General features: G+C 38.1%; 1 protein-coding gene across 1 annotated transcript; it reads right to left on the reverse strand.

Annotated features, from left to right (window-relative positions):
- Positions 1–11,127: 11,127 nt before the first annotated feature.
- LOC113238070 lies at positions 11,128–12,060 on the reverse strand. Its single transcript, XM_026474792.1, has one exon. The coding sequence runs from the start codon at positions 12,058–12,060 to the stop codon at positions 11,128–11,130; it is 933 nt and encodes a 310-aa protein (XP_026330577.1).
- Between the last annotated feature and the right edge of the window lie 1,228 nt (positions 12,061–13,288).

Raw genomic sequence — 13,288 nt, forward strand, 5'->3', positions numbered from 1 at the left:
ATGCAGAGGTCCCAGGTTCGATTCCCGGGTCGGGAGAAATATTTGTAGGGCCTACATTTATTTCTCTCGTGAGTTTGGGTGTAATTTGTGGTTGTCTACGTGTGTGTCCATGGCACCCGCGACACAGGGTTTCCCTAGTGCGGGGCTATGTTGAGTGTGTACGTTATAAAAAAAAGCCTTTAACTTAAATGAGCCTCCCGGACACGACTGCGGGCGAGACTGGCTTGAATTTGGTCTACGCGGCGGCCCGCGCGTTGTATTATTTAGAGGAATTTAAATGTTGTTGCCTGGTAAATAGAATTCAAATTCGCCATTAATGTACATGAAGGGCGTGGTAACTGGGCACTCGCCGGCGGTCTTTTTCTTTTCCATCACTTACTTTTCTTCTTTCCATGGCTACGTTCTACTAAACTTCCGAAGCGAGCTCACGTGCTCGACTTCGCATAAAATTCTGACCTGTTAAATCATGTAACCTAACTGCTTATAAAGCATAGTATTAGGGGTTAAAGTATGAAATTGCCGTTTTATTGCAATAGGTTCTTTGAATTTTCATAGAATCTTCATGGTTTGAGGTTTTCGAATGAAACTTTTTTCAAATGGTGTCTGTGATTTTTTTTTTTTTAAATTTGAAACATTTGAATATCGACTTTCAATTGTTTTTGTTATTCAATTTAGACAAGAAAGATGGATACTGCGAAAATTCGAGTGATTTTTGAATACGAGTTCCGACGCGGAACTAACGCGGCAGAAACAGCCCGCAATATCAATGCTGCGTTTGGAGAGGGGTCTACTAATGAACGCACCGTGCGATTTTGGTTTAAACGCTTTCGTGATGGAAATTTCGACTTAAAGAACGAGCCACGAGGAAGACCGCTCACACAGGTGAATAACGATGAATTAAGAGAGATAGTGGAAGCCGATCCTAGTCAAACTACCCAGGAATTAGCGGCATGGTTTAACGTTACCTTACCCACAATATGACTGATCTGCAGAAAGAAACGCGTGTTGAAACTTGTGTTGCCTTGTTGAACCGGTACAGAAATGAAGGAATATTGGATCGAATTGTAACATGTGATGAAAAGTGGATTCTTTATGATAACCGGAAAAGAAAAATGCAATGGCTGACCCCAGGTCAAATGCCACAACAGTGTCCTAAAGCAAAACTTATCAATAAAAAGGTAATGGTAACTGTTTGGTGGTCTCAGCATGGTGTTATTCACTATAGTTTTCTCCGATCTGGTCAAGCAATAACGGCAGATGTCTATTGTGCCGAACTCCGAACCATGTTGACAAAACTAGCAGTAAAACAGCCCCGACTCATGAAACGATCTTCACCGTTATTGCTCCACGACAACGCGAGACCTCACACAGCACGAGAAACCATTTTGACCCTTCAGGAACTGCAGTTAGAAACCATTCGTCATCCTCCGTATTCACCAGACCTTGTTCCAACGGACTACCATTTTTTTCGTGATTTGGACAATTATCTACGTGACAAGAAGTTTTCTTCCCAGGAGGCAGTACAAAATGCTTTTAGTTTGTGCAGTCTAGATCGTCGGAGTTCTATCGCAAAGGCATTAATAACCTTCCCATTAGATGGCAGCAATGTATAGATAATAACGGCAACTATTTTGATTAAATAAATTTGTTAAAAATTTAAAAAATAAACAATTTAGATTTTCAGTACAAATCGGCAATTTCATACTTTAACCCCTATTATTTCTAGAAATTACAGGCCCTTTTGGGATAAGTTCCTTTTTACCTTAGCCAGTATTTAAGTACGAAGAGTTTTATACCAGTACACCTGTTTTAATATCATTACGTTTTGTTACAGCCTTTACGTCTTTACTTTACCTATTCTTTTCCCTTCCTGCACTTTTTCTTTATTTCTATAATACAATTGTTGATAGACTGTGGACAGAGCTTTGTATTTAATTACGCGCGGCCGCAATTTACTTTCTTTATTATGTAATAATTATTTATTATTTTTATTGTTACAGGTAATAAATCCAGTATTTAAAATTATAGTCCAATGAGATAGATCCAGGAACAACTTAGAGGAATTGTTAATTAATAAATTCTAATTATTAATGCAAAGGTCGAACACTAAGAAAAATTCATTCGATTCGGCTGGATCTGAATCAGCGTCTTCGGGGTACCAGGTCGACGCTTTCCCAACTAAGCTACGGAACAAACCTATACCGGTTTTCAAACGTGTACTGGTTTTCCCAACGAATTTTTCTATGTGCTTGTTGCAGATAAAAGAAAGAAACTGCCTCCGTGGCTGAACGGCTGGCCTGCCACACAGAGGTCCCGGGTTCGATTCCCGGGCCGAGAGAAATATTTGTATGGCCTACATTTATTTGTCTCGTGAGTTTGGGTGTAACTTGTATGTTTCGGCTATGAGTGTATTCGCGTTATTTAAAAAAAATGTTTTTTATCGACTTTTTTGCTGTAAAGCCATCTGTGAGAAATTTATGAAAGTTTTTTCTTCACTCAGCCTTTCTTTACCGTAATTTCACAAAAAAATCAATAATATCAAACAATATGATATTTTTAGGCCACGTTACGTCACGACCGTGTTTAGGCCACGAGGCCGTGTGTTTGCCGAGTGGCCTAAATAATAGGTACGAGAGCTTAGGTAGAGATTTTAATGAAAGAAAGAAAAATAATAGGTAGAGAGTCTAATGAGATAGGCCCAGAAACAACATAAAGAAGTTGACTAGGTAAGAACTGGTTACGGATTATTAATAAATTATTTAATAATTTACCGACTGAGCTCTTTCTCTGAGTGTCTGTTACAGATCTTTTTTATATAAGGTTTTTCCTATAAGTCTTATTATGTTAGAAACTTGGCTTTATTTATTTAATTCACAGAAAATGTACGATCTACTTTTATGAAGACTAAGGTGCATGATCGGATGAGTTATTGTACCTAATACACAAAAAATAATACATAGCTTGTGTGGAGAATCCACTTCGAATGGGGTATCATCTGGTGTGAAAAGAAATAACAGTGTAAGTTTCTTGTTTGTTGTTGGAAATGTCTATAGGAGATGGTTACCAGTTTCTGTGAAATATGGGTTAATTGATTTAGATTATTAAATTACAGGTGCATAATTTTTATTATGCATTAAATTTGCAAATTCATATTTATGAGAATATTTGATGATATGGATGGAGATCCATATCATCAAATATTCACACAGTTTTAATATCATAATAGAATAGAATGTTCACTATTGTTCCGCTGATTATTATAGTTATTGCAACTTTACTATACATATTTCTAATTCAATTATTGAATTGTAAGAATGCTATATTCCATGTCAGAATACACAAAAATAACTTACTAAAATAACTGCGACGGTAAGCGTTCGCACACTAAGTCCGATTAGTATCGGGGGCTTACTCTTGTGCTCCTTCCATCCGAGACAATTACCATCGAATAAGTAATATTCGACTAATTAAAAGACAATATCAAGTATAAAGCGTCATTCGAATCATTGGCTATTCAGAACATTCCGAGTTCCATTCGGATTCGGATACGATATCCAAGAACGTTTATGGAGTTAGTCGGCGAATATAGCTTATAAAAACAATTCAATCCTTTTATATACATTTTTAAGACTTTGAAGGCCTAAAATATAGCAATGCATTAGTTTCGCGTTTTAAATAGGTTTCAATTAAAATAATAAAAGATTTCCATATTACATTCTTGCTTTGTAAAAAATGGACGTCGATAACTGTGTACTGAATAACGTTTGTAGCCTTTGTCGAGTAATCGTACGGGTGTGACGTCATTTCGGTTCGGTTTCGAATACGACAGTTTCGAGTTCGGTTCGGGTGTTGTGAACTAAAATGGAAAGAAATCGGTCGACAACTGAGTTATCGCATGGTTCTGAATCGACCCCCAGTTCCGAATCCGAAAAATGACGGGCCTAAATGTCACGGGATAATTTTGATTCGAATAGGACTTAGTGTAGTCCGAGTTTTCTAAATTTGTAGTTTCGGATGCGGAATTGGAATCGGATGTAGTGCGTAAACCCCTAACTATGGATGGTACACTCTCAAGTTCCAAGTTAATGTGCTATACAACTGGTCTTAAACTTGAGAATTCCCTGAGTACCAGAGCAACGGAATTCACTCTGAGACACTTCCGAGAACACCGGAACCAATTTAGAAACGTTCGTTTCCCAATTAGGTCCTACCAGGAATCAAACCAGCATGCTGACTTTGATTCAAATCTGTGTTGATCCGACCGGGTAGTCTCGAAATCAGATGGGTTTCCGAGCGAGAAGATGAACCCGATTCCTACTATATCTTTCTCATTTGTAAGTTAAATCAACTATTGTTTCGATTTGAAATGTCAAAATTTTCCGATCGGCCAATTGTGAGTTGCAATTAAGCGCCTCGACTCGGAAAAGACGCAGTTTCCGATCGGGAGATGCAATCAAAATCAAGCTGCTGATCTCACGCACCCAACGACCACAATACAAATCGTTGGGCCACCGAGACCGTCAAAACATTAATATTAAACTCAAATGTCCGTTTAAAGAATAGGACTAAATTTTCCTCTAAACATAGATTAATGAATGAATATTTTTGTAAAACATAAAAACGACTTAATGTCTAAAAAAGGAGGTCAACTTGCGAATATTAATTTTGGTACGTGTTATGTAAATCTATGGAATATCGACATGGTTCCGTTTCAAATTGGCTCATCACTATTTTAGTTTAGTTGTATTTATGAATAATCTTTACGATAGACCTATTTATTTACGAATATTATACGATGTATATACGATATACATTTTTCAAATGGCTGTAATTGCGTTTGTAAAAAAACAAATTCTAAAATAAAGCCAGTGTCCCTGATGGTCCCTACCGCTCGATCCAAGCAAAATGAACCGCATTAGTACGGGAAAATTTTGATTTCGAGCTAAGGTAGTATAGAGTCTTAACTCGTAATCTAAAGAAGGTTCATAAAATCTCCCACAGATGTCGCTTGCGGCGTTGAAAGCCGAAAAACTTATGCAAAGATCTATAACAGGATACATCGAAGAATTTCGTCGATTTTGTAACTCAACCTGTAGTTGGAAGAGCAATGGGACGGGATCCGTGTCCTGTCTGGTCGAGGGAATTTTTCTTTGTGTTCGATTTCTGTATTGCATTATATTATAATTATAGCAAACTAGTAAACTGGTGGAGACTTTTCACAAAATAAAAAACAAATAGCACTATAATCTCACAGTCGAAAAAACAGTCAAACAAATTCGATTAAACGATCTTAAAGGGATGTGTCGCTAGAATGCTCCAAATCCATCCAAACATGTGATGTTGTCTTATATTTATTTTAAAAAAATCTTTATAATAAATTAGATGTAGTGCAGATATGGATGTAGAAGAGCGGAGTCTCCTGATACAGTCATTGCTATGCTTAAAAGGAGATCCTTGTCACTATTATTGTAAATCTAAATTAGGAAACTTCTAAAGCAGAAGTCTGATCTTGCATGCGCGAAGTACCACCTTCAGGCTCTTGATTCGATTGGACGCAGAGCCAGGAGACTTATTGGCGACGATAAGCTCGAATCTCAACTTCATAGTTTAGCCCTACGGCGCAAAGTTACATGTGTGGATCTATAGAATATATTTCGGTGAGTGAATTCAGAACTCCGTCAGCTCTTCCCGCCCGCCTCCTTTTACCATCGGACATCCAGACGTACAGCGGGATATCATCCTGACCTGGTCGATGTTCCCTTCAGGCGTACTAAGCGCTTTTCATCATCTTTTATTATGCGTACAGCACAGGAACGGAATTCCCTGCCTGCTGGAATATTTTTAGGATGCGACTGAATAGGCATCTCCTGGGCAAGCTCGTTCCATTTTAGATCCTATCTTTACTATGTGGTCAAGAGCAAGTCCATTTAATTTAAATTATTCATATTATTATTAAATTCTTCGACTGCTCCCCGTAGCCGCAAGGGCATTTTTTCAGTCAGCACCATTTTTTTATGAATTGTAAAACTGTATACAGTTTCCCATAAAAGAATCGTTTACCTTAGTTAAACGAAGACGTGGTACCGTGAGTTTGCACTTAGTTCTATGGTTAATATTATGGATATCTTCTTTCTTAACGAAATTATGTACATTTTTTAGAAATAAAATGACACTTCGGACACGATTTCTGACCGTCATTGCTCGGATTCGGAATTGATACGCTCCCAGAGTTACTAATAATATTTTAAAAAATACTTGTGTCCATTAACTGATGAGTCGGCTAATTAAAAACAAAATTGAATTCACACTGACAATGCTTTACAATTACAATTATTACAAGGAAAATTAACACGCACACTTTCAATAATGACAAAATTTAAATGACTATACCTCATTATCATAACTAACGTGTTCGACATATTTAAAATTGAGTTGTTAACATAATCTGAGATCAGCGTAACGAAATCTATAATCCTCTCTAATGGTTTTTTTACGTAGTAGGTCGGGAAGTAGCAGCGGAGCTCCCTGTTAAAAAGTTCGTCCAGGAAAGTAGTGCATTCTAACGAACTTTACCTATATCTGCTGCCTAGGAGTAATCAGGTATACATTGAGCGTTTATTTAAATAAATGCAAGTTGAACTAACACGATGAATTTCGTCCAATAAGTTCAACTTTTTGAAAAGTTGTACCTAGTTGAACTTATTGGAATATTTGTGTCCGATTAGTTCAACTGATTGAACTTATAATTTGAACTTAGTGGAATAGACCGTAATGTGTGTTCCGGTTTTGCTGGCGAAATTACAGACACATGGGTCTTGTCAACTTATGTCTGAGGGTAACGGGTGCAGTGACAGAGTCCACTAAATCTTTGCTATTTAAAGCTCTGGGTGCGTGTCGCTTGTCACCAGGTGCACGACGAATAAAATATAATTACGTACTTTAATATAATTTAAAGTTTGCCTCAAATACTACATTAGTACGCCGAAAAAAAAACGGTTGTTCAGTTATAAAAAATAATAATAAAATTGGCCGAATTTGACATGTGCTTGCAAAATGAATACACATTATTTGACATGTGCATGAACAATTATAGAAAGTTACATAAATCCTTTATGAAACCAAAAAGACAACAATAATGGGAAATGAAGAAATAAATTTAAAAAAAGTTTATTACTCAAAACAAATAACCAACATAAAGCATGTCAAAAGCAGCAGTAGAGGTCCTTGTGAAAGAGTTCGTCCAGAGAAGTACTGCCGCCTTACTTATTTCTGCCGCCAAGCAGTAATATTAGCATTAACTACGTTCCGGTTTTGAAGGGTAAGGGTGCTGGTGAAATTACAGGCACACGGGACTTGTCAACTTATGTATCAGGAAGACGGGCGCGGTGGCAGTACCCCTCAGATTTTTGGGATTTAAAGGGACACAACAACTGATACGTTCTGATTTAATTTTTACCATCAACATGTGTAATGTACCCTACCCTATTTGAAGTGAATAAATGAATTATAATTATTATTACGGCCTGACGTGTCGCTTACCACCAGGCGCACGATTCGTTTTGTATCATAAAAAAAAGATCCGTGACTCAGCATCTGATATTCTGCCATGGCCCATCATAAAATAGCACACCACAATCAAAATGTATATTTTTTTCCAAAAAACTACTAATTAATAGAGATTACACAATCATGCACCAAATAAAACAAAATTGTCACAAACAACAATGCAACATGAAAACTATTTTTTTTTTATTTTATTTTTTTTTATTTAAGAAACAAACAGTCTTATATATTTACATTAATATACATAGTTTAAGGTATTACGTTGTAAACTTACAGTTTCCTGAATAGTAATATTACCTAAAAATAAACATAACAAGAGAAATTAAAAGAAAAAACAAGAAATCTTATTTGTAACTAAGTATACCTACAATACAAATATATTTAAAAAGTGTACAAATTTACGGAGCCGTGATACATTGTAATGTTAATTTTTTAAACCGGCAAATGTTTTCATGAAATATATCAAGATGTTTAAATTTATTGTCATACAACCTGCACGCCCTTCTAATGAAAGAATTCCTAGCATAAGCCGTCCCACTACGAGTGATATGAAAGAGAGGTTTATGTCTACAAGTGCGCTCTCGATGACGAGGTACCCTAAATGAAAGGGAACTCAACAACGACGGGGCATCGATGATATTGTTTACGATCTTATAGAGGATCAAAACGTCAATGCGTTCGCGGCGAGAACTTAAAAGTGTAAATGTTTTACTGTTCGAGCCGATGGCATAGTCTATGAGATTATTTCGTATGCGGTACTCAATGGTCTTAACAAACTTTTTTTGCACTCTTTCAATTCTGTCAATGTGGATTTTATAATGCGGGTTCCAAACGGCAGAAGCAAATTCTAACCGACTACGAACGTAGCTATTAAATAATACCTTATAGGTGGATAGTTTTCTAAAAGGCTTTCCGATACGCAGTATGAATCCCAATTGTTTAAAAGATTTATTTAATATGTTATCAATGTGGGGTATAAAGGTAAGCTTCGCGTCCATAATTACACCTAGGTCACGAATCTGGTCAACACGAGTCAACTCTTTGTTGCAAAGCGAGTACTTGTAATTTAAAGTAGTAAGTTTTCTACTAAAACTTATCACAAAACATTTGTCTGGGTTTAAGAAAAGGTTATTCGAGGAGCAGAAATTCTGAAAGTTTGTTAAATCAATTTGTAAGGCAGTACAGTCTTCAATATTTCTTACCACTCTAAAAATTTTTGTATCATCTGCATATAAGAGCATATTAGAATCATTTACGCATTTTGTTATGTCATTGATATATATGATAAATAACAGAGGACCCAAGTGCGAACCCTGTGGTACTCCAGAAGTGATAAGTTTGTACTGGGATGTGTGTCCTTGCACAGCGACCGCCTGAGAACGATTCTCTACATAAGACTTTACCCAACGAAATAAATCGCCGTGTATACCGAGTTGCCAAAGCTTTAAAAGTAAGCGCTCATGACTAATTTTGTCGAAAGCCTTGGCAAAATCGGTATACACCGCGTCAACTTGATATTTATTATCTAATGCATTTAGTAAAATTTCAGTATATGATAAGAGATTTGAATCTACGCTACGACCACTAAGAAAGCCATGCTGGTTTGGTATGGTATGACGACGTAATGCAGAGGAAAGTTGGTCAGTAACAATTTTTTCAAGAATCTTTCCAAACTGACATAGCTTTGATATGGGCCGGTACTTTTCTATATCTGCGCACATTTCTCCCTTTGGTATGGGTGTGATCAGTGCCCGTTTCCACAGCGCTGGTACGCAGCCTTCCTTGAAAGACTTTTCGAAAAGTAAAGTGATAGGTATTGTCAAGCTTGAGGAACAATTTTTAATTAAAATAGGAGGAATACAGTCAGGACCAGAACCCTTATTAACATTTATATGTTTAAGATATTTATATACAAGATCCTTTGTTATGGAAATAGTATCCATATCCAGAAGAGTGTCACTGACAGGTGTAAGGTCTACGTGGCTACTGCTAGACTCTTCAAAAACAGAGTGGAAGTGGTCATTGAATAAGTTGCAAATCTGTGCTCCAGTTGAGGCTGACATTCCCTTATAATGCATAACCTGAGGAATACCACTTTTAGCAAATACGGATTTTATATAAGTCCAAAAGAATTTAGGATGACTGTTAATTTTACTTTCAGTGTGATTCATATAGTTTCTGTAACACACAGGTTCCAATTTTAATATCCTCTTTTTTAATAACTTATATGCATCAAAATCTAGTGGATTGCCATAAGTTTTCCATAATTTATGGTACTTTCTTTTTTCATTTAAAAGTCTTCTAAGGGGTCTATTGTGCCACGGAGGTCTGGAACTAGATGTACGTTGGGGGTTCTTGGGAACAAATCTATCAATAAGGTCATTTAAAATGTCATAAAAAACAACTACGCACACCTCAAGAGAGCAACCCGAAAAAAGTTGCGCCCACTCCACGTTAGACAGCGCACTATTAATTTCATTAAAATTTGCCTTATTATAACTGTACACAAAAGTAGGGGCCGGTTTAAGGGAACACGGTTTTAGTAAATTTAATTCGATTTTAAGGGCTTTGTGGTGTGCATCTTCTGGTGTCAAAGGGTCGTTACAAGAAAAAACAGTGCAGCTTCTGTTACAAAAAATAAGGTCCAGAATACGTTGATTAACATTACAACAATTGTTGAATTGGTCTAAGCCGGATAGGGATAGAAAATCACTTAATAACTGCAAAGGTAAAGTGTTATGGTTACTAAGATTCACTTTGTCTGAGTCCGCTACATTATGCCATTGAGCATCAGATATATTAAAATCACCGGTAATAAGAAATGTGTCATTAGGATTATTTAGTATTAGCTGGCTACATATATCAAAAAAGTTTTCTAACGTGTCTTTATAAAGAGGTCCGTGCGGAATATAAATACAACAAATATTTAAAAACGATTGACCTTGAATTTGTTGAGATAAAGGTAAAGAAATCCAAATGCACTCGGAGGACACGGGAGAGGGGTTCGGCCAACTGCGCCGCGTCGGCAGGAACTCGCGGCGTACAGCGACCGCCACTCCCCCACCCCGCTCCGCGCCACTCTCGTCAGCTGTTCTATCACAGCGGAATACTATATACCTATTGTCAAATAATTCCCTGTCATAAAAATGTGCATTTAACCAGCTTTCGGTAATACAAATGAAATCATAATCGAATATGGCCACATTTGAATAAAAACTGTGTGTTTTTGTACGAAGACCTCGTACGTTCTGATAATAACCTACGATATGAGTGCTATTAGCCATTAGAATAGTTACCGTAATTAAGGACATTTATACTTACGCTTTCATGCTCATATCGAGATGTTGAGTGACAAAATAATATTGTGAGGCTGTATAAATTGAATGTATAGTGAAGTCGTTGAAAGTAAAACGGAAAGTATTGATATATATTTATGTGGGCAGACATAAACAAAAGCACAAAAACATATGCTATGTTAGCAGAAGTAATATAGGCTGTGCAGGTTGGACATTTCATAAAGACTTTTTTATAGCTTTGAGTTATCAAAATATGTTCTGAGTATAGTCAATTTAATTTGTTAAAGTCGAAGTTTTTATTTATCACCAAAACTTTCGACGTATCCGTTCTTCTGGCAAGAATTTTGCAATCACGAATCCATAAGTACGCGAGTTTATTGTCTCTCTTCAGCTCCCGCGCGCGCTTAAGTAGTAGTTTGCTGGCCGGGGTGAGGTGGTCACCCAGGTACATGTTGACAGCTGGGCCAGGGAGGTTGATGGAGGAGGTTGTGATACCCCTACGCGCACGCACCGCCGATAAGAGTTCATCCTTATAAATACGCCGGGTGAACTTAACGATTATGGCTGGTGCACGAACATCCCACGACCGATCCCGGTCATTATGGTCGCCGTTACCTCCGCCGCGGACGCTGCCGGCAACTTGGAAGCGCCGCACCCGATGTATGCAATCGATATGTTCCGATTTGAATGTCAAACCCACCACAGTGTATATATCATGCAAAATGTTGACCAAGTTTTCTCCTTTTGTGAAAGGCAGGCCCGATATTTCCACATTATTCATCCTGGAATATTGTTCTCGAGCATCATTTTCCTGCTGTAGGGTAGAAATAGCCGCCGTCGCCGAATTGAGGTCGGCCTGCAATTTACCCACAAGATCCGTTTTTTTTTCGACTTGGGTTAACCTATCCTCCGCCAAGGACACTCGAGATTCCATTTCGTTGAATTTAATTTCGATGTTTTGGATGCCGTTCTTACAAGCCGCTAAATCTGACTTCACTGACGCAAGGTCACCGCGAAGTTCTTTAATTTCCCCCAAGACGGTGGCAATGCCATGTTGTAAATCGGCTGATACATCGGTGACCACGGAGTCCGCAGGCTTCTGCAGGGAACGTTGTGAAGTTCTGTCTTCCCCTGGTGCAGGGCTGCCACCTCCGGTGCGACAAGGAATGCAACGCCAGCTTGCTTTCCTCTCGGTAGGCATCTTTCGGTAAGTAGTTTCAGCCAACCCGGCACAGGCGAAATGGTAATTCCCTTTACAAGCTGTGCAAATAACTGCATCCGTAACAATCTGCCGGCACTTAGGGCAAATCATATTTAAATAACTTAATACGGCAACTTCGGTACCAAAGAACGTATTACAAATAGATTAGGTCGAAAATCGATTAACGATGCACGTTCGCGAGACGTAAACAAATGAGTCACACGGTAGTTCGCGCGTAGCAACCGTTCGGAACGAGCACTCGATGCTGAATGAGAAGATGAACTCCTGTTCATCTTCTCACCCAATGCTACCCCCTGATGGGTGCACGAAGCTCCATACTGGGAAGGCACATGCACCAACGAGAGGACATAAAATCTGTCGGAGTCTGTGCTGGTGAAATTACAGGCACGTGGAAAGTGTCTACTTATGTCTAAGGGTTACAAGCGCCGTGGAAATTCCCTCAGAACTTTACGATTTAAGGCTTTGAGTGGTAGAGAAACTGCTTTGGACAGGCGTGTCTCTTAACACCAGGCGCACGACTTGCTCAACCCGTCACTTGATATTATACAAAATCTCCAGGATTGCCACTGCGAAAGGCACAAATCCGTATTACTGCCTGATTTTGGTATATTTTGCGGTTATTGACCGACCTGATGGCGAGAATTCATGCAATCATGCCCCAGTGTCAAGACTGTTAGCTAGATTGTTTTTATTTTCTAAAATTTCCGTAAAGCCCACTCAGAATATATCTTTCGAACGCAGTCCTTTAAAATTTCGATCATCTCCGAACCACATTGAAGTTTTATGTTTACTACGTCACACGTATACCAAGACAGGTGTCTGCTCTACGCATTTGTTCGTATATGATTCCAAGCCACAATACAACTTACAAATGCCCTTACAAATTTCCAATGCCATTTATTTAATGTAATTATTATTCGGTATATGTGCTTGTAGGTTGTAGGTGTGAACACAACTGAACGGTTCTGATTGCCTTCACAATTTTCCAGTTTTGGCAAAACACAGGCACATAGAACTTTTTTAAATTTATGTCTCAGTATGACGGACACTGTGGCGGCGTTTGTAGATCTTTGCGGTATGAAGCATGCATCTTGAAGACCATGGCGGGGAGGTACGATTCCTCATCATACGCTACTTCTTTCAAGTGCTTATTAGACAAAGTAAATCTTTTGCTCACAAGCTCCAAAACAACAAACTTTAATTTTTT

Source organism: Hyposmocoma kahamanoa, unplaced genomic scaffold (assembly GCF_003589595.1).
Source record: "Hyposmocoma kahamanoa isolate Upper Pololo Valley unplaced genomic scaffold, ASM358959v1 94386, whole genome shotgun sequence".
Lineage (NCBI taxonomy): Eukaryota > Metazoa > Arthropoda > Insecta > Lepidoptera > Cosmopterigidae > Hyposmocoma > Hyposmocoma kahamanoa.

Coding starts and splice junctions, on each gene's coding strand:
- LOC113238070 (XM_026474792.1), bottom strand. CDS start 12,060: ATGCCTACCGAGAGGAAAGCAAGCTGGCGTTGCATTCCTTGTCGCACC.